Source organism: Pezoporus wallicus, unplaced genomic scaffold (genome assembly GCF_028554395.1).
Source record: "Pezoporus wallicus isolate ANWC-B61680 ecotype Strahan unplaced genomic scaffold, APGP_CSIRO_Pwel_v1 scaffold_7107, whole genome shotgun sequence".
Lineage (NCBI taxonomy): Eukaryota > Metazoa > Chordata > Aves > Psittaciformes > Psittacidae > Pezoporus > Pezoporus wallicus.
In genome coordinates, this window is record NW_026642114.1 from 3779930 (window position 1) to 3807910 (window position 27981).

Genomic DNA, 27981 nt, shown 5'->3' on the forward strand with positions numbered 1-27981 from the left:
TTCTGCATGCTGGACTCAACCTGTCTCCACCAGCTTGACCTCTTACTTGTGTGATGGTATGTGCAGCTGAGCAGTGTGAGGTCCTGTGCCCTCTACTGCTCAGCTCATACCTCCTGACAGCGCTGCTGTGCGCAAAAATAGTCACATAGAATGTCTGGAAAAGAGAGGGGTAAATATGGAGGTGTGTCACCAATTTACTGTAACACAGAGTGTGAAAAAGTCTGCATCTTCCTCTTGCTATATAACCACTGATCAAGAAATACAAAATAATGAATTATTCCTTCCCACCCCCGAATTTGTAAAACATTAAGGTCAATTCGTCTTTGCCAGGAGCCAGTGCTGTGGGTAGGTTCAGAGGTTCTCCCTGCATGGTCAGGCAGGAGCAGCTCGGACCTGCAGAGCCTCTCTCCCTCTGAATACATGCGAATTGCTTTGTAGGCCCTTTTAAAATTAAACCCCCATGCTCCTATGCTAACAGGGACTATCTCAGTTGAGGGCACAGCAAATGGCGTCTAGATAAGGGGTGAATTTTCATAGCAGGCCCCAATCACTTTGCTCCGCTCTGTGGTCTGTCAACCCAGGGAACACGTTCTGTGGCTGAAGCCATACTGTAGCACTGAATAAGCCGAGCGAGCCGCCGCTATGACACGCTGCTACCTCCCCGGAAGGTGCCGCCGCTGCAGGAGCCCTTCGCCGCGGTGCACCCACCGCCACCATTTCCTGGCCCTACTATGAACCGCCGCGGCCGCCGTAGCCGCGCATGCGCGGCGTCCGCCGTGAGGAGCCAGAGGGCGGTGCCGTCAGCCGCTAGGGTCGGTGTTGGGAGTAGTGGGCGGCTTGTTGTCCTCTTCCCTCGCCGCCTGGAGCCATGGGGGATGTGAAGAATTACCTCTACGCTTGGTGCGGAAAGAGGAGAGTAACGCCGGCCTACGAGATCCGCGCCAGCGGCGGCCGCAGCCGGCAGACCTTCCTTTGCGAGGTGCGGGCAGCGTCTGTGGGGGGCCGCGGTGTAGGCAGCGCTGGGGAGGGCAGGCCGCGGAGGCCTGGCCGGTTTGCCGCCGAGGTGTGCAGGGTTCTTGTGCGTGGTGTACAATGCGCTCGGTGGTTTTGTGCGAGTGAAGCAGTCTCGTACGTATCTCTCGCAGTAAAATAATCTGTTTTCTGAAGCTTGTCGTATGCGCTTACCCTGCGTTTGTGTGCAGTTTGAAGTTATAGGCAAGGGATACTGTGCATCACCGTCGTGAAAGGCTTTGGTGCTCTGTCGAACTTGCATTGAAATGTACTAAGAAAATTCCTGTTGGGTTGGCTGCTAGTCTGTGCGCTGCTGTAACATTATTCTGTTTATGGCTCCGGATATTGTGGATGTGCCAGTAGAGAGCTTTGAATTTGGGTTGCCTCTGAGAAGGAGCAGGTGTGTGAGGCCATGTACAGAATGGGTTAGTTGGTGAACAACGTCGTAGATTTGCACTAAGCACCTTGATTTTGTCATTATACCCTTTCTTCCCTGTTCATTTTTCTCACCAGTGACGAAGCTGAGAAACACAGAGATATTAAACCAGTTTTAAAGGTACTATAACTAAGATTGAGCATTACTCAGATGAAATGGGTGTGTGTGGACAGTTATGTTCTGGTTTTTGTGTGTTGATGTCCTGTGGGCATCCATAGAAACTTAACAGATGAAAAGGATGAATGTTTTCTTTTGCTGATTGTCACAGGCTGGCGAGATGGCTGTGAATCCAGTACTGTTACTATTTGGTTGTTCTGTTGTGGTAGGCTGCTGAAAATTGAAGCTCACTGTTTGGAACCTGTTAAGCAAAATACTAGCAGAGTGTGTTGTTTGGTGAGAAAATGGCTCAGTGTCATTCAGCACCAAAGGACATAATGCAGTCTGGTACCTGTGGTGTGCAAAACTCTAGTTCGAGCTAGCTGGAATGTTATATGCAAGTCTGCTTACTTTTTTTTTTTAAGAACACCTAACTGTAGTGAAAAGCTGTTCACCTCATCAGCAGAATGAAAGAGTAGAAATCAGAAATGTGCAAGTGCTGTACAGTGAAGCTGAAATGAAACAAAGTTGTTGACTGCAAATGTAAAAGAAGGACAATAACTTTAAGATGAGGAGCGGTTGCAGAAAAGCAGGTGGAAAATATCTGGTTGGGCTGAATTTTGAATAAGCATCCTTTCATCAGAGTTTGTAGCAGCCTGTCATGTAAGCTAGCCTGATACAAAATTGCTGCACTAAAGTTTGTCTCTATGAAATAGATTATATCTTGCTAGCTGTAATAATGTGGAGCTACAGTAGAGGGCGCACAAGCTCACTCCTGTCCTCATCTGTTGGTTTGGTATTAAGGTTGAGGAAAGTGAACCTGGGCATAGTTTGCTGCTGTGTGTTGCCAGGATCCCTTCCTACACTGATTTGTTTTCTGTATCAAAGTTTTGGGCAATACTTATGCTTTCTAAGAACAGACTGTGGGTGTTTTCTTTAATAGGTATAAAGTATACATTCAAAACCTACTGAAATACCTATATATGTATGACGATATGTGACAATGGTTATAAATGTTTCTCCTGTTCTTATTAACAACTGAGATTTGATGTTTCAGTCGGTGTTACTTTCAAGACTCCTTCACTTGTACATGCCACAGATCATGTTTTTATTTACAGGTTCGAGTAGAAGGCTTTAATTATGTTGGCATGGGCAACTCCACGAACAAGAAAGATGCGCAGACCAACGCTGCTCGAGACTTTGTCAATTACTTAGTTCGGGTGAATGAAATGAAGAAAGAGGAAATTCCATCTTTTGGAGTAAGCTGCTGTGTACTCCTTAAGAAAGAAAAACCTTTAATTGCAGTGCTGTGCCTCCAGCTGCATTTCAGCCCTGGAGTTCAGTCTGGCACCCACGTGTAGTGAAGAAGACTGAATGTGCAGGACTTCTGCTTGTGGTGCTGGAAAGCTGGAATACCTTCAGTGAAACTTGTAGGGTGATCTGGTAAAAACAGCTGTGTGTTGGTCTGTGCGATTGATGAGGCTGGAAAGAATTCGGAGTACCTGTAAGGTACAGCCTGACTTTGGAAATGCTAAATATTCAGACCTGACACTGAGAATTGTTTTAAGTGCATGTTATGGTATAGCATACTGGGCACTTTAAAGAAATAACATAACAACAACAAAAAAATATCACAGACATCTCAAACTAGACATTTTTTAAATCGTTAATGCTTTATGCCTTAGCTGCTCATGTGTAGCAAGATCACTGCTTTTTATAATGCTTCATGAGCCATGTGAGTATCAGCAGTGACTCTCACATAAAAGCTGAGGAAGAGGAGAGTAACTCTTTACAGCAGTTTTGGAGAGTAGTAGATAAAGCATGAAGCCACATGTTATACATTGGGAGGGAAGTCTTTTTCTAGTGCCTCGTTAAAGATATATCTTTGTAAGATAGCATAGTTTGATCAGTGGAAGCAGTGTTTGTGGTTGTTGAACAAGTAAGGGCTACTTTTTGGTTGGAAATCCTTTTATAGAACATCCACAAAAAGCCAAATATTGACCAATTTGTTCCTTTCGTTTTTTAAAAGGGTGTTACTGGGGGGGGTTACTGCTGGGGGTAACTATCGTATAATGTTGCAGGAGCTCTTTAAACTGCCTGAACAGTTTTCTACCTAAATAGTAAAAAAACTTATTCTGTACAAATATGCTGAGATTTTACTTAATTATCTTTCCTAGCCAGCAGTGGGTGATATCCCTGATGGAGGATATGAAATAAATAGAGATGTTACTGGTTCCAGTTCTTCTTTGGGTGGCCCTCTTCCTCCACATTTGATTATAGAGGCTGAAATAGGTAAGTGTGTGAAAACTAAGTTGCATGTATGTGCATGTAATAGATGCATATAGATTTGTGTGGGATTTTTCCTCACAGCATAATTCTGCAGACAGAAGATGGTTAGAAGTTAGATAGTTAGAAACTACAATGAGTTTTGAGGCGGAGGTGTGAATGACTACATGAGGTCTGAGGGACTGGTCATGTCCTGTTGAGATTGCTGGGCAATACCTGTCCATTGCTAAGAATATGCATTGGGGCAGTTATTTTATTTTTTTCCCATGTGGTAGGCAATGGCCCAGCTGGAGCACCTGGAAACTGTGACAGTCGTGGAGCTCAGTGGGATCGAGGTGCAAATTTGCAAGATTATTATTCAAAGAAAGACGAGCAAGAAGCACAGGTAGTAAGTCATTCTGTGGAGTTCTCCTTTCGTTCCTTAATAGGTATCTTTCACTCCCTTTAACATGTTATTAGCATTTATAATCAAGGTTACTGTTGCATTTTATACATTTTGCTGTTGTTTTTAACTTAAGCTGCAGATTTATTTGCTGACTTTTAACAAAAGTAACTTGTTTAAGCTAGAAACAAATCAGTTTGGGTACTGTGAATATCCAGTTGTTTGTATAGATATTTGGTTGTGAAAATAAGGAAATACTGAGGACCTTTTAGCATTTTCTGCAATGTATTAAATATTTTATAGCATCTAGACATCTTTATTTAAAGACTTATTGTAAGTCTGTTTAAAACTGAAATCTATAAGAAACTAGTAAATGATACTTTTTTCCAAAATTAGACCTCAGAATCAGAAGTGGACTTAAATGCTGATCTTCATGGAAGCTGGACCTTGGACAATGCCAAGGCACGCCTGAATCAGTTTTTCCAAAAGGAGAAGATTCAGGAAGAATATAAATACACTGAAATGGGGCCTGATCACAACAGGTTTGGTAGTTTTGGTCACCTTCTGCTTATGAAGGGTTAGAAGTATTTTCAGTGACAGTGGCTAATCACACTTGTAGTGCTCCACAGTGCCATTTGAGAAAACTCTGTTTTTGCAAAATCATCCAACAGAATCCTTAAATTTTGAAATGGGAGTGATGACCCTTTGTACTGAGTTCTGAGTGGCTGAAGAAATTTTTTGTCTTATGTTTTTCATGAATGAGCAGCTTTTAAAAATGATTACTGTGCTTTGGGTAACTGTTGCGGTGTCAGTTTGAATGGAAGGAGTTCTGAGTTGCTTGCAGTAATTGTTTGTATGACTGTTGTTGTGTTTGTATGCTTTGAGTAAATCTTAAATATGCTTACATTTGCTAATGTAGAAATGTCTCTTAAGGACATTTTATTTATATATATATATTATATATAAATATATTGTATTTATAATAAACTTTGGCAGTGGAATCTTCTACTGGAAAAATAAGTTTGGCAGAATGTTCCTAAAGGAGTTTTGAGGGTCTTAAACTTCAGTTGAAACCAAATGGGTATTACTTTTTTGACTTTCTGCCCGTTCCATCAGAAAATTTTCATGTGTCTCTCCCAGATGAAAATAACATGTAACAGATCGTGCATAAAGAATTGATGGGGTTTATTTTATTTTTTTTTACCCCTGTTTGGAATAGTCCTTACAATTCATCAAAACGTCAGGATATTGTATTATTCCTTGTGAAATACGGTTATATTTTGTGGTCAGAAACAATAGCATGCTGCTGCTGGGTTCTTACTGTTGCATTTGAGGTTGTGGTTTGGGTTTTTTGCATTATATGAACTTGTATTCTATCAGAAGAGTTATTTTTAGAAAGATAAGTAGATTTTATTATTGCAGTCTTCCATGAGAGTCCCACTTGCAGGGCTTCTGGTATTCTTTTGTTGTTAAGTCTTACAAGCATTTAGAATATCTAAAATATATCTGTTGGAGTCAGAAAGTTCTAAATTCTCATTGAAAGCCTATCTTCAAGTCACTTCATTTATGTTTTGAAGCAAGGACATTTCTTTCCATTAAGTGAGTGACATAAAAAAATTAGTTTGTACAGAACTAGGAATTTTAAAAAACTTGTTGCAGGTGTAGTTCTTGAGCACATATTCATGCAGCTCATTTTGTTATGCCTTCTGCAGGTAAAAGCATTAAACATATTTAAAAGTATATAAACTTGAGCAGAATAAAGTGGCCATCAATGACAGTATGTTTCTCAGCCTGCTTACTGTTCTTTCAGAAAGCATTTAAGGGTTTCTTATTTACTACATCCAGGAAAACTTGAGTGAATTGCCCTGGATGGAATGGCAGAAGGGGGAAGTGACTATGCTGCAATGGACTGGGTAGGCATGAAACAATCGTAGTGCCCTCTAGTGTTCATTAAGGGAGGGCAAATGATTGGATTTGATACTTCTGGTTATATAATAGGAGAGAAGTAGTTTCAGATTCTTTTGTGATTTTGAGGACAGTAATACAGTTTTGGTTTGTTTTCTTAAGAAATACCAGTTGCCATGCATCTTACCAGTCTGATTTATTTAATTATTTTGTAAGTAATGGTCTTTAAAACAGAAATGTCAGCCTTGCTCTCAGAAGTTTTTAAAGGAGAAATGTATTTTTGTTGTTAATCATAGTCACATGGTATAAGAACTTAGTAATAGCTGGAAAATTTGGATTTAGAAACTTTATTTTAATTAAAACAGGAGGGTGTAAATTGTAAATATAAACATGGCTCTCCTAATACACAGAGTATGAGCTAAATGTTAATGGATGGGTTGTGGCTTTTCTCTCTTGGGATTCCATCAGTAGCATGGGATGCCTTTGCCTCCTTGTGTTCCCACTGCTGATGGTAGCAGCAGGCAACACCACAGATCTGTGCGTGTTCACACATGGGCTCCTGAGGCTGTACTAAAGAATCAAATGGGATTCTGCTGCAAACTGATTTCTGGTGTTGCTGTTCTCCCCTTAGGTGGAGGAGAATGAGATTGAATGCTGACTATAGGCCTGGCTGAGAAACATACTGTCATCGGTGCCTTAGTTGGCTGTTGTGTCCCTGAAAGCCAGTGGCCTTCGACCCATGAAGCCACTGTGCCTGAAGGTCAGTTCACTCATAGTACAGGAAGGAGTTCTAACTTGAAATTTAAATCCCACACTTAACCTTTTATTTGTTTGTTTACAGCAAGAAATGAAAGGCACAGATATAAGGTTCTACCTGCAGCTGTGGAAGTACTAAGGCATAGTTTTCAAAGAGGATCTCAATCTGATAAAGCCCATACATCTTGAATCACGTTGCCCAGTTTAAATCCTGGCTTATAAGAATTTGTCTTTAATTCTTAATCTGTGCAAATACAGGCTTAGGTTTGTGATTCTTAAAAACATGGATCTTGTTTTCCATCATCCTCTGACATATGGCTTTCTAATTTCTTTAAAGCCTAAATTAATATACCACTTGACCTTTAAATGAATTGGTTAGATCCCTGCTACGCAAACGATGACATTTACTGCGCAGTTAGTTTTGACTGTGCACTGTTCCCAGAGTATGGCAATAAGGGCTTCTTGAAAATTCAAGTATTCTTTCTCCTTCCGTGCAGATATGTTCAGCGGTCTTTGACTAAATGATCTGGTTTTGTCTGTGCTTTGAGCTGGCGAAATCTGTAGCAAAACCCAGGGTAGCTGTATTAACTGTTGCACTGAGTTAATAAAACCATCCTACTCTAGTGGGTTACGTTAGTATAATTTGGGATACAGTTAATGGTGCAGTGGGATGCATGTTAATGCTACATTAACATGCTGTCTTCTTTATAATTGTTACCTTAAACTTAGACAGCTCGGAGCGTATTTCCTAATAATGCAGCTTAAAATTTCAATGCCAAATGGCAGCATTTACAGGACTGTTCTTAACACATCTGCTGGTTCTATGGCAAGTCTGTTATCTACTAAGTATGGGTTAAAGAGACTAAAAGCTGTAATGTTTTATCTTGGTCATTGATAAGTTCAGAGTTTCTGACTGAGGACACAGATACTTGCCTAGAAAAGTTGGAAAGAGTGGACATTTTTGGAGTGTCAGTGTCAGCTATTGGCAATTGTACTGTTGTGTTCTTTTGTTTACAGGAGCTTTGTTGCAGAAATGAACATTTATGTGAAGCAGTTGGGCAGAAGTAAGTTTCTTTTTGTTTCTATCTTAACAAGAGATTGATGTTGGTACAGAGGAATAGGTCATACTCGTGGGTACAGACTTTTATAGTTACGTTTTGGAGCCACTTCCAAAGGTTTGTTTCCTGACATCATATCTTTTTCCTTTGTGCTTGTTGCATTCTACTGCTTGTCCATTACATGCTTCCACTAATCTTTTTTCTTCTCAGCACAACGAACTGCTTGTGAGATATGGTAGGCTTTGTTTGTCCTAATTATTTGTACTTTACATATCTGAGAAATGCGATGTCTAGTATGTTCCCAAGGCAATGGGCATCCATACCATACCCGTTTATGTAGAGCTTGCTGTGAAACTTGTATGATGTTGCTGGATGGTACAGGATAATCATAGCTCCTTAGACATTGAATGCAGAAACAAAACTTCACAGGAGTTCCCCAGGAAGTCAGTGACATTACACAGCTAGTGTGAGCCAGCTGATAAAGGGACCTGGTGGGATTTTATGAGGGAACTCTGGATTTATCAAGATTTGAAACTCTCCATGAGACCTGTCCTCTGGGTGCAGTCAGCCCATTTCAGAGTAGTATCTTCTGTGGAAGCTGTTTGACATATCAGTTATTATAGCTCTGAACTTTCTGTGCTGCAGGGATTTTCAGTCGTGAGCATGGATCAAACAAAAAGCTGGCAGCACAGTCCTGTGCCCTTTCCTTGGTTAGACAGCTCTACCATCTTGGTGTCATAGAACCTTATTCTGGGCAGACAAAGAAAAAGGGAGAATCGGTGAGTTTGGTAGAAGGTTTGGAAATTGCTGCTTTCATTTTAATAACACACAAGCAAGGTGAGTTAGAGTTTGCTCTCAATATTTATATTAACAGCTTACAAGTTAATAATAATTTTGATTCTTTAGACCAGCAGCTGTTCCTGTTCTGGCTCAAAACTGATTCTGATTTGGATCAAAAATATAACTTCGTGTGTATTGAATGGAGCAGTAAACTAGTTTTCTAGCATATTAAATTAAATACGATTTACAATAAATGCATTTTTTTCAGTATAAATTTTCTAGAAGCTTAAAGATTTCTGTTTATGATATGTACAATTCTTGGCTATTTGGTTTCATTCTCTGGCACATTAGCATTTTTTGGTATTTGGTTACAAGTTTAGGAATAATTTTCTCTGAAATTAAGCTAAGCTATTTAGAAATATTCTGTGGATTCTTGTTGGATGAACGGTTGGCAAAAAGCTTGGAGAATGTGAATTCTGAACACAGAAGATGGCGCTCTTTGGCCTTGTTTCACAAGTAACTTTGGTGGTACAGTATGCTCCTTGGCATCTTGCAGTTCTGGATTCTGTTGTCTGTCTTTTTGTGTATATCAACATGTAGCTTTTAAACATTTAATAGGTGGAACCCTATGAGGTGTCACTGTCTCCTGACTTAGAAAATCAGCTGCAAAAGACTGTACAGGAACTGTCCCTGGAGATTGTGCCTTTGGTGAGTATGCGGTTCAGACACTCGAGTATTTAATATCAGGCCTGCTCATTTGATACATTTATCTTTCTTTGCCAAATTTGCTTTTGGATTTATAGCCTGAAGATCCCAGTAATCCTGTTCTGTTAAATGTTGGAAAGTTAGCCCATTTTGAACCATCGCAAAGACAGAGTCATGTGGGAGTCGTTCCATGGTCACCACCTCATTCCAACTGGAACCCTTGGACCAGCTGCAATATTGATGAGGGTCCTCTGGCAAATGTAAGATAGCTTAAAAAATTGATTTGTTATTTTTCTTCATAATTCTGGAACTTCAAAATTATGTTCTCCACTCAGGGTTTAAAGTGTTGTAAGCTATTCCGAAGGATAAAACACTACACTGATAAAATTTCTTGAACTTGAGGAAGAAAGTCTTTTCCTTAGCAGGAGAGCTTTGTATTTATTTAATGATTTTTAAATTGTGTCATTTAAATTTAAATCACTGACACTCCAAATTTAAAGATTTTATGAGCAGTAGCATCTTGGATGTCCCAGTTCTTTGCTTTGTTTCACTTTTTGCCTGCTACTGTACAGCCCATACAAAGGTCTAACTGAAATTACAAGGTAAGGTTTTTGGGCGTATTTATAATTTGGTAGCCTCTTTTCCCCATATTTCCATCCTAGGACTTTCTTTTCTGGGGGGAGAAACTGCTGCAAGCTGGTGTTCACTAAGTCACCCAGTTCAGAAGTTTAATTTGGCTGCTGTTACAACCTGGTCACAAAAGATGCCCAGGGCAGGAACTTGGCTTTTCTAAAGCAGGGAAGGAGAGTGCATAGAACCAAAGTAATAATGTAATACTTCTTTTGACTGCAGGTTTTTTTCCATAAATTACATGAGTTTAACATTGATCATTATATATAGATTTAAAAAATATATAACTGATATATATTTGGATGGTGGTGTTTAAAGCATAATATGTTTACAGGCATTGCAAATTGAGCAAGCTTCAAATCTCATTAGGATTTCTATGTGCTAGGCATGGTGCAGCTAACTTATTTTCAGTAAAGTCAATTAGCGTTTTGGTAACAAATTCAAATTTCTTCAGAATTCTTTCTTAGTTGAAATACAAGAGTTGGCTAATGTATTTCCTTCTCTGCTTACTTTTTAGCTACTATTCTGTGGGTGATTGTGTGCTTACGTTATTTACTCCTTTCATTAAAACCCCCTATCTTAATGATCAGCTAAGTCTTTCATTAGCTTACTGTTGAAGTGTTTTTCTCAAGCGGTTAAAGTTTTTAAATTTAAGCAATCATACTTTTTGAGAATTTTGGGTCTTTTCTGAGAAACTTGTTTGAGGATGGCCACTTGTTTGAGGATGTGTTAATTTTAACACACTGGAATGAATGAAATAAAACGGCTCATAGGCCAAACTGACTTCAGAGAGTTATGTAGGAAATGATCCTTTGCTTGTGTTTGGAGTCATTATGTTGCTGTGGCTGATTTTATATTGAAGTTCTTATATAGGTAGGCAGTGGGGTCAGGAAGTCTCCAAACAATGTCTTGTCTTGACAGCTCACTCCAGAGCAAATAAGCATGGATTTGAAAAGTGATTTCCTGTACCGTTTGGAGCAGGATCCAGAATTACAAAGGGTAAGTGTGCATTCTGTAACATGGCATGTTTGCACTAGTCTTTATTTTTTAGAAGAGTTTGAATGTAGTGTGTACAAAGTGTGAAAGACTGGTTTTCAGTTGTAATAGGCACCAAGTTTTCAGAAGTGCTGGATGTTACGCTTGGGTGGATATGGAGATCTGTTGCGCTGTGTAAATAAAAGATGCAAACTGTAATTTATTCTTACAAAATTTTTGCTTTGTTTAAGTGAAACCTGTGTAGGAGAGTGAGCCAAAGTATGGATGTGGAGCAGAATAGGGAATTTGGGGGTTTTGGGGGTTGTTTTTAGATTTTTGGAAATGTGCTGGATTTTTTTTTTTTTCCCAGATCCAACAAGAGAGAGAGGACTTACCTGTAAAGAATTTTGAAAGTGAAATTCTAGATGCGGTCCATCACAATTCTGTTGTTGTAATTCGTGGTGCCACTGGTTGTGGCAAAACCACACAAGTGCCACAGTACATCCTGGATGAATACATCAGAACCAACAGAGCTGCAGAGTGCAACATAGTAGTGACACAGGTGAGGAATACATTACAAATGCAGCCACTTAAGTTTTCAGATACTAGGAATCACCTGTTAAGATGTGTTGAAATGTGATGATCATTGCAGGACGTTGTTCATAGAAGCATCTCCTTATTCCTACATGTAGGAGAAACCACAGTGTCATGTTTATTTTTCATTTGGAGTGTGGTTCTTTCATGTATTTACAGTTGGGATAACCTGGCTTGTACCTTGCCCAGGTGAAAACTTTTTGGCAGACCACGGGGAAGCAATTTGGCAAATGCCACTTGGTAGTTCCTATGTATCCTTATATCCTTCTGTAATTTTATGTGCAGCACTAACCACTTCAGAAGAAAAAAGCCTGTTGTTATAGTTATTACTGTTTAATAACTACTCTGTAAAGAAATCTTAGGGCAGGACACATGTAGCATTTATAATTTCTTGTTTTCAATGGTGTTCCGTTAAATTTGCAAATCCTCATCATTAAGTTGGGGAAAACCTTTTCATCCCTCAGCCTCGGAGGATTAGTGCGGTTTCTGTCGCAGAGCGTGTGTCATATGAGAGAGGAGAACAACCTGGGCAAAGCTGTGGATACAGCGTGCGATTTGAATCTGTGCTTCCTCGGCCACATGCCAGTGTGCTCTTCTGCACCGTAGGTCTGTGTTGTTTTGTTTATGTTTGGGGTTTATTACTTAGGGGTCTGAATTCTTTGAGTAGCAGCAAAAGCAGAAATATGATTAGATTAAAATTTTTGGAAACTTGGTTTAAAAGATTGAACAGCTGTGGGTTTCTGATAGAAGTCTGCTGACATGCTGTTGTCCAAAGATTAAGGTTGTTGTTCAGAGGTGTGATAAAACAGGTCTAATACCATATGGGAATAATTTCTTGAAGAGATAAAATTGCTGTATATTGTTTGTCCTTAAAAGATAGAAAGGGAAGCAGTATTGGGTGGGAAAGAAGAAAGAGTCTTTCTGGTAGTAATACTTCATACTCCCACCATCACTTGTACAAATGATAGCAATTAGAGATGGGGTTGTAAAAAGTACTGGGCAGCTTGCACACTTCTTGATTTTTAAACCAGTGCAACTGTTCTTGATGAAACAGCAAGGGGGAAGATTGCCCTTTTACTTACATGAACATTTACCTCCTATGTCTGTTTAAGGTGTTCTTCTGAGAAAGGTGGAGGCTGGGATCCGTGGCATTAGTCATGTTATTGTTGATGAGATCCATGAGAGAGACATTAATGTGAGTTAGCTGGTGATTACAGTCCTATTTCTCACTATGCTTCTGTTCTGTTTAGCTTATGTATCTGTCCTAGTGTAAAAGGAAACTCTATGTTACTACATGCTATATATGTGAGTTTCCCATCTTCAGTAAGATTTTTAGAAACTCTTAATTGCTTCTTACCTGGTTAGAAGAGCAAGGACTTGTGCTTCCTTGCTGCCCCATGTCTTTTTTCCTGTTAGGATCATCTTCTCTGTCCTGGTCCTCTATGGAAAATAGACCACCACAGTACAAACATGCCTTGTGCAAATGTGGGAGCTGAATGTCACTTTTTTTTTTAGAGTGCTTTTTATACTGACAGTGTTGTATTGCTGTAACAGAACAGCAGGGGTATTTACAGAAGCTGCAGTCTTGATCTTGACACATTTAAATTTGGTTTTGACATGAAGAAAAATGACAGTAGAATTAGGGGAGGGATTGTATGTAATTTAAGAAATGGGAAACATTTTCTGTCCCCTTAGTTCTTCTGTGTAGTTATCAACTTTGCCCACACCAACAATGCAAGAAACAGTTAAGTTCTGACATGATGTTTAAGTTTGTTTTGACAGAATCTGGGGACTCACTTGGATAAAATTGCAATGCAGATTTTTCTGATGCATCTCTTCATCTACTAAGTTTGTATTAATGATATAAAATACAAATTTTGAAATCTTGAATGAGACTGGAATTTTATCTGTTGAAGTAAGGGCCTGCCTAACTGCATGGTAAAGCTGCATAAACACCATGTTTAAACAGAGCTATAAAACTTTGCATATAGCTGCACTGGATCATTCCTATTTATTTTATGAACTATGGCTACTTTAGATATAAATGAAGTTTAAAAAGACCTTAGGTTGTAGTATATTGTTAGGAAGGAAGCAAACTATTTTTGAATGCTTTTCTTTAGTTTCTTTCATTCTGCAAGAAGAATAACCCTCCTTTGCACTGGAAATCCTAAAATTCACTTATCCCAGGAATTGCAGCATTTTCACAATAAAGCTCTGACAACTGTTTCTGGTTATGGAACACTTCTGTGACACTTGTTACTTCTCATATCCAGCAAGGCTCCTGTTCAGTAAATGTATATGTCTTTGTAATTCCTTCTGGTCTCTTGGGAAGATACTGATTTTCATGGGTAGGAAATTAATGATGCTTTTATTCTGTTTATATGCAGACTGACTTTCTTCTGGTGGTGCTGAGAGATGTAATTCAGGCATATCCTGAAATCAGGGTTATCCTTATGTCTGCCACCATTGACACTAGTATGTTTTGTGAATACTTCTTCAACTGTCCAATCATTGAGGTCTTTGGTAGAACCTTTCCTGTCCAAGGTAAATCATTGGTTGTACTTTCAGGAACTGCCTTCGTTTTTATTTTATTAGTCACATGCTTCAGGACTGTGATGAAAGCAAGATACGCATTTCTTGTGGGTTGTCATGTTTTACAGATGTGGCTTACCCTGGGCAAAGAAGTCAGTAACAGTGAACCATTTCATAGCACCATTTAAAAACACAAAGCAAACAAAAAATACTGCCACCCCCAAAGCACTACCGCTCAGGGTATTTTCCATTGGAGAATGAGATGATAATAGTAAAGTTTCAGATCAGCTGTCTTTGATATTAGGAATAATGAAAATGGCTTTAAATCAGCCAGTATTTATAAACAAACCAGAAAAAAATATGTGGAAGTATATTGAATAGAGGAGTAATTGTAGGAATAGTGTGGGAATAATTCTTATACCTTAGCTGACAACCAAGGAGTTTTCTCCAGTCTTAGCTTCGTACTCTGAAACATCATTATTACATCAGGGGGAGTTCAGGAGGTGATAAAAAGAATTTTTCCCTTACACAGGCTTCTGGTCAGTCTTGATAACCAATTCTTGACTGTCCTTGCAGATTATTTTCTAGAAGATTGCATTCAAATGACTCAGTTCATTCCTCCACCAAAGGAAAAGAAGAAGAAAGAGAAGGATGAAGAAAGTCCTGAAGATGATGATGTATGTTTGACTTCTTAATATGAAAAGTGATGCAAGTGCCAGTTAGGACTCTAGCTCAAGTGTAAATCATTGGGCATTGTTGAACTTATTTTTTTAGCAGCTTTTATATTTTCAATATCAAAGATTGTTGTTAGCTTCAGAAATAGAATTTAATTTTTTCATTGACCTTGTAAACTTCTTTTGTTGAAGCTAAAATTCTTGTGTTTTGTCAACCTCCATCTCTAAAGATAGAAATTAAATGTTTTTAAAAGTGAAAAGATTGGTAATCTTAGAAGAAGAAATAGATACAGAAATACGAGCTTCACGATACCTTTTCAAGGGTGAAAATTTAGATTCTTTCCCTTCTTTTGCAGTTGATGCTGTTAGTGCTCAAAGACATTGACAAGAAACTCACTTTCATGATACAGCTTTTAATTTGTAGGTCTGAAACTACTGTTTAGGTCAGATATTTGAATTTTTTAAAAAATGACCAGTTTTTTTCAAGAAGCTTCTTAGTTTATCCCAGTTCATCTGAACAGAAGTTAAATGAATTTGATAGCTTCCTGCTGCAAATTTGTATGGAGTTATATCTTAGTGCAATGAAATTATAATTAAGTTCTTACATTAGAAAGCTGGGGAAGCAGGACTTGAACTGCTCATTGGGTCAGTCTGTGAGCTGTGCCTGAGATGGTCTTCCCTGTAAGCTACCCATGTATCTCATTTTACTATTTGCTTGACCAGCCAGTCTCCACAGTTTGAGTAAATTCATTTATATGATTTATTTTGTGTGTGGTGTTTTTATTTGGTGTTTTGTTTTTGTTTTGTCTTTTTTCAGACCAATTGCAACCTTATTTGCAGTGATGAATATGGCCCAGAAACAAAGCATGCCATGGCTCAGCTGAGTGAAAAAGAAACTTCTTTTGAACTCATTGAGGCCCTGCTAATTTATATCAGGACTCTGAATGTCCCAGGAGCTGTACTTGTTTTCTTGCCTGGCTGGAACTTAATATATACGATGCAGAAGCATCTGGAAATGAATCCGCGCTTTGGTACAAACAACTTTGTTCCATTATATTTCCTGTTTTCTGAAGGAAACTATTGACTGTGTAAAGATGAGAGTTGGATGAGTGACTTAGGGAGCCGGATTTGTTACGAGAATGAATGGGTAGAAATTATTATGTTGTGCAAAGAATAAATGAGATTCATATAGTGGTAGTTACTAACTTTCTTGTTTTCATGTTTTAGGAGGTAACCAGTATAGAATTTTACCTCTGCATTCGCAGATTCCTCTGGAGGAACAACGTCGAGTGTTTGATCCCGTGCCTGCTGGAGTAATGAAAGTATGAGAGCCTTCCTTGTGTGGAGTTGTGTTGTGCTTTTGTGGAATGTGTTGCTGACTTTTTTTATATAACTTACGTAGTTTATCTTGCAGTCTATCTGTAACTTTTTCAGACCAAATATATTTCAATATGCATTTTCTGTTTCTCATAGGTTATTTTATCTACCAGCATTGCTGAGACTAGCATTACCATCAATGATGTGGTCTATGTTATAGACTCCTGCAAGTGAGTTCATGAAGCAGCTTTTTGTTTTGTAAATCCTATTCTTTGGAATGCAGAAAAGATTTTCTGAACGTGAAGAACTGCCTTGTGTTCCCATAGTCACAAAGCTGAATTTGAGGACTGGCTCACTGAAGACAAACTTGCATTGTCTTTAGCTGTTCAACACAGTTACAAATCTCACTGGCATTTCAGTGGGCTGGTTTTGGTCAGCTAGATTCATGTTGGCACTATTTATGTGAAGTGTCACTGGGTCTCCACACGTATTTGAAATATGTCATCTGCCAAAGGAGTATTACAAACACTCGAGGTATAGCTGATAGAAAAGAGGAAGATTTTTGTGGTTGGTTGCATATGTTGTCTTGCCGTGCATGTTCTCGGATCACATTGCACATAGGCATCTCAAGAATTGCATGAGAATTTTAAGCTTTTGAGACAGTTGCAAAAAAATGCATTCTGTGTATAGCTTGGGATGCAGTTTTGTGTGATATTTTAGCTTCCAGGTAGATCCCTAACTAGCCAAAACTTAGCTAGTCATACAGGGGTGGTTTGCTTCTTAAAAGCAGTTTGGCTGCAAGGGATAAACTAAGAACTGATTTGGCAGGACTTGAAGAGCATTTGATCTTAAGTGCTTTGTTGTTTGTGTTGTTTGATTGGGTTTTTTTTGTTGTTTTTTTTTCTTGACAGACAAAAAGTGAAGCTGTTCACTGCTCATAATAACATGACAAACTATGCCACAGTCTGGGCATCAAAAACTAATTTGGAGCAGAGGAAAGGAAGAGCTGGACGTGTGCGTGCTGGGTTTTGTTTCTATTTGTGCAGCAGAGCTCGCTTTGAAAGGTGAAGTTGTGCTCTTTAGAAATAAAATAACCCCTGAGAGTTCCCCCAGAACTGTTGTCTGCTGCTTCTGGTCAAACTGGGGAAATAATTTCAGAAAGCACAGAGAGGAGGTGCATGATGTCAGTTCACACTGGAACCTCGGGTTTTTGTATTTAAAAAAAGTTACGTATGCTTATATGCTTTTGCCCATAGGGTGAGGTGGATAAATAGTTCATGATATTATTATTAAGAACTTCACTGCAACCTACAGAACTTCTTGGGAGAAAAATAATGGTGCTTGGGAATTGAAGCAATGAGGATAAGGCTCTAGTCTGCTTGCAGGCATTGTGGGATCTTGGCATCTTCATGTAACAGGCAATTCTCTCATTAAAGTGGTAAAAAGGAGGGAAGGCAGATGCTACTTTTGCCTCCATTGCCATTCTCTGGCCAGGAAGCCCCTTCATGCTGCTCTAGCATCTTCTCTGCTGCTGAGACTTTTGACCTCTGCTATCTGCTAAGCTGTTTCTCAGTTACTGGAACAGTGAAAGCATTTTGCTGGCTGTGGAAGTCTACACAGCTGTTGCACTCAGTGTTTGATCTCTCGTACGAAAGTTTCAGTGCTCCTCTCTCAGCTGTTACGTAGCTGTATTTTCATGTTCTGCTTTCTGTAACCTCTGAAAGTATCAGTTGATTGAAAACTTCCTGAAATTGCTCAAATTTATTTATATTTGCTGTCTAGCACAGTTGGAGTGTTAAGAATTTTTGCCAGTGAACTTATTTTGGGCTACTAAAGTAGTCATGTGACTTCATGACTTTAAGGTTACCTTTCTTCAAAGAATATCAAACCAAAATATACTAGCTCCACTGTGCCTAGGAAGGAGAGTGTGGGCTTGTACAGATAATCTTTGAGAGATACTGTCTAAATCTGGTGCCAGCTGAATCTGGTTGTGTTCAAGTTGTGTTGTGAAACCTTTTCTAGCTTTCTGTTGCTCACTGCAGTCATTCCTATGGAGTTCAGGTTTCAACCAGCAATCTAAATGACCACGAATGATAGTGTGCTAAAAGCTGTTTCCATGAGGTCTTTCTCCTATCAGAAAACCACTTTTGGAAAGCATCCAGCAAAAATACTTCCTCTTAATGATAAAAGCAGGATTGTGCGGGACAAATTGAGTGGTTTGGAGTTGATAGAAGGGCAAGTAGAGAACTGCTTGTGCATAAGGTAGGCTGAAAGCAGGTTGTCTGTCTTTGGAGCGGAAGACCTTCCTTAGCAATGCAGGAGATGATTGTTAGGGGGGCAAGTGTGGGGCTGGACACAACTATGCTGTGAATTGGCTTCAGCCATGCAGACTCTGTGTGGTCAGCTCATACTGGAAACCACACCAGGCAGTGCCAGTGTGAGGGCTATATCCTCTCTACAATTCCATTTAAAATTTACCCTGAGATGAGAATTGAGAAGCACAGAAGGCAGATACTACAGGAGCACAATGAGACCTGAAAGGTTGGCTGGGAGGCAGTATTTGCTTTGGAGGGCAGTAGTTTATGCTGGTGGAATAGTGATCAAACCTGGTTTGGAGAAAAATGTGGGGTTTTTTGTTCTCTTCTCATTCGAGACTTCAAACCCATATGACACCCGAAATGTTTCGAACACCACTTCATGAAATTGCTTTGAGCATCAAATTGCTGCGTCTGGGAGGAATTGGGCAGTTTTTGGCCAAAGCGATAGAACCACCACCTTTGGATGCAGTGATTGAAGCAGAACGCACACTAAGAGGTATCATTGTTTGTCTACAAGATTTTTTGTTAATGAAGCTGAATCCAGGTGATTTGGAGTATAATGATCACTTGCAAACTGCTTTAACATCTCTGAATTGTTTGTGTAGCAGCATGCTGTCTGAAACAGCAAGGTGTTTCCTGGATGCATCGTGTGGGTGGCTGTGTCTTTTGCAGCTGAAGAAATACTTGAATTCCCAAGTGGACAGTCATTCCTTTAAGAAACTTGAGCCTTCAAACTTTTGTTGTTTTACCAGTAACTTATGCTCGCTTCCAGCTTCCTGTTTTCCAGCTGTGGCACTGCTGTGTATGACATAGATTCAGACCAGTGCCTAAGGCATTTACAAAACTTCTATAAAAGTATTGAAGAAGAGAGGTCAGTAGTTTATTGTGTAATTACTACTTTGTACAGTTTTCTGAGCCAAGATCTCAGTATTTTGAAAAGTACTTATATTTCCAGTTTATAAATATGTAAGCACCAGTGTCCTAAACTAGAAGAAACTGAGGTGGGGGCTAAGCTGGCTCCCCAGTTTTTTGAAGGTACTAACTGGAATATGAGTAAAATGGAGCAGGGAGGAACCCTAAATTGATGCTTTAAATTTAAAGTTGTGATCTCAAACATTCTGAGCATTCTTGGCAAATGTCACTAAATATGCTCTTAAAATTTCTAAAACCTGAAATATCTATATGATTATTGATTTTAGGAAAAAACTGTGACATATCTACGTTGCTTGTATACAGGAGGAGGACCAGAATGAAGAACATAGCTAGGGATATCTGTTCAAATTTAATGACTTTTTGATCTAAAAATTGTTAGTATTTTTCTTACACTGCAGATAAGAAATGCAAAGTTGGGGAAAAGGCAACGTTTTCAGTTTTAACGTCAAACAGCAGTTTCTGCATGTGCCTCTATTTCCTGGGTAGCCTGTGGGTTTGTTTTCAGTGTGTGTGTACAACTAGTATGTTTTTAGGATGGTCTGATTGGCTGTTCTTCAAAATATTCTTCAGGCTTTTGGTTCAATAGATACCAAGGAAAATGATTTCACAGTGGCTAAGGAGTCCTTATTTGTTTGCTTTCCTACTTAATCACTAAGGCTGTAAAGGTTGGGACTTCTTTTAAAATGTAAAGCTCTTAGTTCTGCTGAAGTTTCCCAAAGTAGTTGTAAATAAAGCATGTGAACCATAAGTTCACATTTTTCATTCGTATCTTGAAAGGGTGTTAAAGATCACACTTGTATTGTTTGTCATGCTAACTTACAAAGAGGTTTATGAAGTCGTGTTTAATGCTTATGGCCAAATGGCTAGAGAGATACTCTTGAGACCCTTTAGTCTGTACAGCAAATAGCCACAGGTACATGTTAGATTTTATTATTGACAGTGATTTGATAGTTTTGAGGATGAGCTCAGGTAAAATTTTTTAGGTAATGGAAGGCAAAGCCTCATGGAAGAGAAAGTTTGTGGTGGTCTCTTTTTGATGAACAGAAGGTTTAGCTAACAGTCTTTGATAATAAGAGATCTTGTTTCAGAGCTTGATGCCCTGGATTCCAATGATGAGTTGACACCTCTTGGAAGAATTCTAGCCAAACTTCCCATTGAACCTCGTCTTGGCAAGATGATGATAATGGGCTGTATTTTTTAGTAAGTTTAGTAGTCTCAATGGTCTTATTCTTGTTTCTCGGAGTTCTTCAGCCTCTAGACATGCACTCTACAAGAGAAAAACCAATTCATTTAAATGAGCAATAAATGCTACAGCTGGGAATAGGAGACTGAATATTCATGAGAACAAAGGATAAATGACTTCAAGTATAGGGAATAAGGTAATGAAATTCCCTCCTACTGCAAGGGAGCAGTAGAGGCTTAAATAATTATGAAATAAGAGTGGGACTCAAGTATAGCAGTGAGCTAGAGGTGGGGATATGTGAAATGTGACACCTAGATAAGAAGAAAAATGAATCCATGGGTTTTGCTTGGGAGAAGTAGAGATCTGTTATTTGTAATTGTGATGTCTGTAGGGTCCTTTTCACCACAAGAAGATGGTGTATGGAGGGAAGAATTAGACAGAGGGCTTGTGAGCTCTTGCTGTTGTGAAAGTACTGGAATTGGAGCTAATTTTTAACATCAACTTCTGGGGAAGTGTTTCTGTGAAGAACTCTGGTAGAAAAGGGCCAAATTACTAAGATCTCTTGTGGAGAAGTTTTTACTAATATCAACAGCCTGTAAAACCTGCTGGCAACAATACTGTGAACAAACCGAATCCTTTTGTCATTTCTTTCAGTGTGGGGGATGCTGTTTGTACCATCTCTGCAGCTACCTGTTTCCCTGAACCTTTTATCTGTGAAGGCAAACGCCTAGGTTATGTCCATAGGAATTTTGCTGGGAGCAGGTTTTCAGATCATGTTGCTTTGCTCTCCGTCTTCCAAGCCTGGGATGATGCAAGGTATATTATCTTGGCATGAAATTTGATGAGAAGCTATGGGTAACAGGGTGAGCAGATTTGTGGCCAAACTAGATATGTCAGCAGATGCTGTAACAGTTAGACTGTTGCACTTTCCCTTTTCTTGAAGAGACTTCTAATTTCACTCTGTTTGTTTTTTAGAATGGGTGGTGAAGAAGCAGAAAAAAGATTTTGTGAACACAAAAGACTCAGCATGGCTACTCTTAGAATGACTTGGGAAGCAAAAGTCCAGCTGAAAGATATACTTATCAGTTCTGGCTTCCCTGAAGGTGATTCTGCTTGGGCATAGTAATTTAATGATGGTGTTTTTCATTATGAGATGAGAAATAAACAATATAATCTAGGATGAGCACGCAAGCACAGAGGCCTATAGTGGGTTTGCCATAAAGCCATTCTGCTTTGACAGCTGTGTTCAGATGAAGTTTTAGTGCTGAGTCATTCTGTCGTATTTGTTAAAACCAGAGAAGCTGTGATGGCTGTGGAGCAACATAGGGAGATTTTGGAGGCTGTGGTTAGGGCTGCAAGATTAAAAATCTGTTAAGCAATTGACCTTAGAGAATTAACTCACTGATCTTTCTCCTTCATGTGTTACATCTTCAAAATGTGCCACGCTGTACTTCCTCCCTCCTTTTCATTAGCTTTAGGGAGGAGTCTGTGTGATCTAAATAGTGTGCTGTGCCCTATGATTCTCGGGGTTTGTGCCACAGGAGGGGTGTGCAGTAGTGTTGCATGTTATTATATTTTCTAAGGAAGAACTTCAGGTTGACCAGGTTCTGAATTTGCCTGATGTTCCTGAGGAGCTTGCTCAGTGAAATGGCATGACTGCCTGGATTCAGCAGATGTTCCTCTCTCCCTCCTTTTTTTTTTTCTTTTTTTTTCCTTTTTCTTTTTAATTCTCCCCATGCTGCTAGGATCACTGCTGCATTTATTCTTAACTTTATTTCTGGGCAAGATGACCTGAAAACAAGCCACCAAAGACTCTGGGGAGGTTTGTAACAAATAAACTAATGAAAACATCCATTCTGACCTCCCCTAAAAGATCTATCTCCAAAACAAATGACAGTAAACACACTGTGGTACAGCACATTCTGGGCAAACCCCTCTTTCCTTGTTTTTGAGAAGCTTAGGAGAAAAAAATACCTCTTTTGTTAGTAGTATTTTTCAGCTTTTTTCTCTCCATGAATAAGTTGAAAATTGAATCTAGAACTGAAATGTTTTGTGTGCAGAGGTCATTTGAGAACAGATGCATATCTACCAGTTGATTCAGTCAGAAAATGCATTGATCCAGGATCCTAAACAACTCTGCTGCACTGTCCTACGTGATCTGTGGATATGAGCCAGTCTTCTGTTCTCTGTCAACAGAATGTTTGATGACTCAACCGTTTAACAACACTGGACCGGATAATAATCTGGATGTTGTAATCTCTCTGCTTGCTTTTGGGGTCTACCCCAATGTCTGCTACCACAAGGAGAAGAGGAAAATTCTTACCACTGAGGGGCATAGTGCACTCATCCACAAGTCATCTGTCAACTGCCCTTTCAGCAGCCAGGAAATCAAGTATCCATCGCCTTTTTTTGTTTTTGGAGAAAAGGTAAAGACTTCGAATTTGTTCTTGATCACTTGCTACCAAGTTGTCTTTTTGCCTCTCCCTCTCTTGCCATAAGAAAAAACCTACACCATGCAGTATTTAGATTGGTTTTAGGGGAGTTGGTTTGTTGGGTTGGTTGTTTGTCTGGATTTTTTTTGGAAGGTGAACCTTATGCGGTCATGGTGTCACTCAGCTTTCCAGTAACTTCTAGTCAACTAAATGTAGAAGTAGAGCTGCATAAAAAGCTCCTGTGAGTTATGTGAAAACAGGCAGGTCACAGAGAAAGATCTAAATTATTATCTTCTTTAAGAGATTGCTTTGGGATCTCTTCCATACTAATCAGGCACTAAAGAAATTTTGCCTGTATTTCCCCTGCTGCTTAGGAATCCAGAGGCAAAATGGGAGCATGTAATATGGCAGTGGGGTGCTCCCTTTCTGGCACGTAGGCAGTTTGTCATCTCCTGAGGACAACTCCCATTTCCCAAGTGTCTTGTAAAAACTCTGAGATGTTTTCCTTGGGGTTGCCATGACCTCTTCCTCCATGCCATTAATTTTATGTACTTGGCACATAGTGTACATGTACACTTTAACCCCTGTGTGCTCTCGTATGCTTCAGTGATGGCCGTCATGAATGCAACTGCTCCTGCTCACCCTTTTTTCAAGGAGCATATGAAGGCAATGCCTTCATCTAGGATGTAGCAGGAGATAGTTCTTGGGCTGCCTGCCTGCTTGTGCTGCCTGTGCAGTTACTCCAGCACAGTGATGGGGAAGCCCTGAAGCTCTGTTCCTTGTTGGTGAAACCAGCTGTTTCTTCTTTAGAGTTTCTTCTGCCTGGGAAGTGCTGTAAAACTATGTTTGAGAACAAGCACTGAACTAGCAAAGCCTCCTGCTGTAAGGAGAGCCTTTAAAGATGCAGCAGAACTGATGCTGTAGGGGTTTCTTTTTGTCACCTGTCAACAGTGGTTAGGTCACAGTTTGTTTATGCTGATTTTTATATCCTCAGTCCTTTTTCCTGACATGCAGCTTGTTTTAGTAATTGCAAACAAACCACACAGTAATAAATGGAATTTTGACTCCTTTGGGCACTGGCTGTGGGCTCAACTTGACACTCTGTATTTCTACTTACATAGTTCAGAGCTGTAGTGAGGCTTTGCCTCTTCTTCACCCTTTATGTCAGGATCCCAAGTGGGTCAGACCTTTGACCTGCCACAATTATCTCTGTAAAGTGAGTTTCCCCTAGAAACAACAGAAGACTTTTGAACTTGAAAAGCTATGCTTTATTAAACCAAAATACACATGTGAAACTGGGTGACTTAACACAGTGGCTTAAGAGTGGCTAAGAGAGGACCTGGGTGAGACTGGGGTGAAGGAAGGATTTCTATTCAGCTCTCTTCTTACCCATTATGTACCTGCTAAAAGACATCTTCTCTCTGAGGATGGGTTGTCTGGGTTTTGCTGCGTTTAGCAGTCTCTCGCTGACCTGCAAGTTCAGTGCTCCTTGCACTGGCCATTTTTCTGTCACAAATTCAAGTCTGAAAGTTTCTCTCTATTGAGCATGTGTGGTAACTTCCAGGTGGGAGCAAATCTTCTCCCAGAGGTACAACAGACTCTACCCATGATGCTCCTGTATGAAAGGAAGCAGGGAGAAAGGCAGCTATCAGGGTGGGAAGCTGAAATCCTAAGTACTGCTCTTCAGTTCCTCCTTTAAAATGAAGGGCTGTAGCCTGTGTATTCAGTGCCGTTATTTCTGTCTCGGGACAGTTGGCTTGATATTTTCCAAGTGCTCACTCCAGGTACAGGCTTAAGGTCTTGTTTCTATAAAATGACAAAGTGGGTTGGCTGCATGGACATGTAGCAGCTTCCAAGTTGTGTAGGCCCCTACTAAAGAAGCAATGGCATGTGTAGGCCCCTACTAAAGAAGCAATGAGCTTCCCATCACGGCCACAGCGGTGACAAAGGTGGAAGGTAACTCGGCTATGCCTTAGTCATTTTTGGGTTGGCAAAGTGTAAGATAGCTTAGCTCTTGCAAAACATCAGCTGCATAATTTCAGACATGCAGTGATGGAAAAACTAATACTTTAAAATGGCAGGTTGTTTTGGTGTTTAGTTGTGGGTCTTTTTTGTGTGGGTTTTTGTTTTGTGGTTTTTGGATATTTTTTTTTTTGTTGGTTTTGGGGTTTTTGTTTTGTTTTACACTAGCCAGTGCTGAATCCCCATAAACATCTGCCTCACATTCAGTTTTGTTTGCACATGTGCTCTTGTAATTTCCTATCATTATACCTAGATTTTTTTGTGTAGGGGGTTGTTTTTCTTACAGAAAATTCTCTGGTTTCAGTGGCCAGAGGAAGGTGTAGAGATCTGTTTTCCCTTTCAAGAGTCATATTCCTCTTCCACCTGCAGATTCGAACACGAGCTATCTCTGCCAAAGCAATGACCTTGGTGAGCCCGCTGCAGCTGCTTCTCTTTGCCTCCAAGAAAGTCCTGTCGGATGGGGAGCTCATTCTGGTAGATGACTGGTATGGACCTCCTTGGTGCTCATAATACCCAAGTCTGTGAAAGAACAGACTGAGGGCGAGCATCTGCTAACACGATGTAAATCTCTATAGAATAGGAACCCTACAGCAAGCTGTGCACTATAGGCTAATTGTGAAGGCATTACATGTGTTTCCTGTGAGGAAGGGAGGGGTTTATATTGACAGCACTGTTTCATGCAGATTGTCTGGTTAAATTGAAAACATAATATCAGGCAGTTTCCATAAAAATGGCTGTGTTTTTCCACTTCAACTGGAATGTGAGTAAGGGTACTGTATGTTTTGCACCTCCTCTTCAGACAGAGGGTGAGGAAACGTTGTTTTTGAAGTCCCAGAATGCAGTTTGAGGAGAGAAATGGTTATTTGTATGGCCATGACTAAATACCGTCTGGATTTTGTCTTCTCCCCCACCCCCAGTAAAATGGAGGTTAAGAATTGCTTCAGCTTAATTCACTAATATCCACTCTCATGTTTTTAGGTTTGTTTTTTGTTTAATCTTTGTTTTGATGCTAGGGGTTATATATTGGTGGTGTTTGTGTTAAATTTCAAGAGAAAATGTAAACAGATGGATAGTTATATCAATGTCAAATTTTAGGGATCTTAAAAATTTTGCTTTCTGAATTTCATGCTCTTTCATTGACAAATTCATATGTCAAAGATGAGAATATAGATTTCTGGCTCAGCGTGTGCATCACTCAATGAAAAGCCGCTCTACAGAACATCTTTCACAACAGGTTGTCTCCTAGAAGTTTGATACATTAATATACTAATTCGTGCTCTAGGATCAAGCTGAAGATGTCCCACAATGCGGCTGCCTGCATCACTGCTCTGCGTGCTGCAATGGAAGCTCTTGTTGTGGAAGTGACTAAAAATCCCGAGATGATTCGGCAGGTGGACCCAGCATATGAGCGAATGCTGAATATGATCCGCCAGATCTCCAGGCCATCAGCCGCAGGCATTGGTCTCATGCCTGCCAATGCAAGGTTAGCTTGACTTCAATGACTTGTGCAGCTGGAGCTCTGGGGTGAGGAGTGCTCACCACCTCTGCCCCCAAGGACAGTAAGAGCCTGAACAGAGCAGGTCAGAACTGTCAGCACCCTGCACAGTGGCTGCAGAAATCCAGAACTAAAACCATGAGGAGTGTTTTCTCCTGTGTGGACAGGAGCTTCAGGCTTTTGTTTCAAAGTCAGTAGTCTGCATGTATGTAAAAGTGTCATGTTCTGACACTGAAGCAGGTAGATCATTGCCTGTTTTCACAGGAAGGACAAATGGCTCTCGGGAATAAAAGCTGTTATTGTCTCATCCAAAACATGATGACTTTTAGAAAAAAAAGATAATCCAAATTTATTTTGGGCAAACCTATTGGTCTTTGTGTCTCTGGAGATAAATATTTGTCTGTGCTTGCATCCCTCCCTTGCCCCTCATTTTCATGACTTACTTCTGAAGCAAAGAAAAATGAAAACACTTGTGAGCTGTTAGTAATCTAAGGAAAAAAAGATCAGCTTTGATGTAGACTTCCCGTGTTTTGTGAGGAACAAAATAAAGATCACTGTGCTCACATAAACAGGATCAGGGCTCCCAATGACTTTTTGAGAGGTGGAGAAGTGGAATTGAGAGGAAAACTTTCTATCCCAGATGTCGACCTGTGTGAGATTTAGAGGGAGAAACTACTTGGGTGCCGTGACAGGCCATTCCTAGCTTTTCTTTCCTGAAGTGTATAAGGTGCAAAAGCACAAGTGTCATTCAATCGTTGTATTCTGTTAACAGATATTAGAGGCATTTTAACTGAGCATCTTGGCAATTGGTCATTCCTGTAATTAAAAAAAAAAAAATAGAATCCATAAGATTGCATCAAGTATGTAATATTTCTCTTTGCAGGTATGGCGATGGTCCTCGGCCCCCCAAAATGGGTCGCTACGACAACGGAGGTGGCTTCAGAGGCTGGGGAGGTTACCCACATGGCTCTGGCTACAGGGGTAGAGGGTACCATGGCTACAGCTACTCTGGCAGGTGCTCAGGAGGAAGAGGATACCAAGGTAGCTCAGGGAGAGGCTATGGAGGTGGGGGTGGCTATCGAGGAGGAGGGTATCGAGGAGCAGGTGGTGGCTATAGAGGAGGCTATGGGGATTCGGGGAGGGGTGGGTGGTAGTTACAGAAGCTCAGAGGAGTTTTTCCACTTTGACTGAAGTTTGTCTCCTGAATTCCTTTCTTGGTCTTACCAGTTTGTTTGCCATTTCAGTTTCTTAGTACAAGTATAGCTCTGTAATATATCCTACCGTTAAGAAATTTACTGCAAGTTGTATGATTTAGTTCTCAATAAAGCATTTGTTTTAAAGACTTATATGCTATATGTTGAATTTTATATTTGGATTTAGATTTTGGAGCTGTTCTGATGTTAGTTTTGTTTGTAGAAGGCAAAAGGTATTCTGAGGAAACCTTTCCAGTGTCTAAAACCA

General features: G+C 39.9%; 1 protein-coding gene across 6 annotated transcripts; it reads left to right on the plus strand.

Annotated features, from left to right (window-relative positions):
- The first annotated feature begins 836 nt into the window (after positions 1 to 836).
- On the plus strand, positions 837 to 27866 carry DHX9 (DExH-box helicase 9). Of its 6 annotated transcripts, none has more exons than XM_057427013.1 (27): positions 837 to 979; positions 2662 to 2802; positions 3721 to 3841; positions 4105 to 4217; positions 4608 to 4753; positions 7890 to 7936; positions 8576 to 8709; positions 9329 to 9418; positions 9514 to 9675; positions 10967 to 11044; positions 11391 to 11582; positions 12079 to 12220; positions 12727 to 12809; positions 14002 to 14158; positions 14723 to 14823; positions 15638 to 15851; positions 16048 to 16142; positions 16294 to 16367; positions 17049 to 17201; positions 18791 to 18951; positions 20477 to 20588; positions 21226 to 21387; positions 21547 to 21674; positions 22768 to 22997; positions 25395 to 25510; positions 26308 to 26508; positions 27404 to 27866. In XM_057427013.1, the coding sequence occupies exons 1-27, from the start codon at positions 869 to 871 to the stop codon at positions 27672 to 27674; spliced, it is 3735 nt and encodes a 1244-aa protein (XP_057282996.1). In that variant the 5' UTR covers positions 837 to 868; the 3' UTR covers positions 27675 to 27866. The 6 variants fall into 6 exon arrangements, with proteins under 6 accessions (XP_057282996.1, XP_057282997.1, XP_057282998.1 ...); XM_057427014.1 differs by having other exon boundaries at positions 4105 to 4214; XM_057427015.1 differs by having other exon boundaries at positions 3721 to 3835.
- Positions 27867 to 27981: the final 115 nt, after the last annotated feature.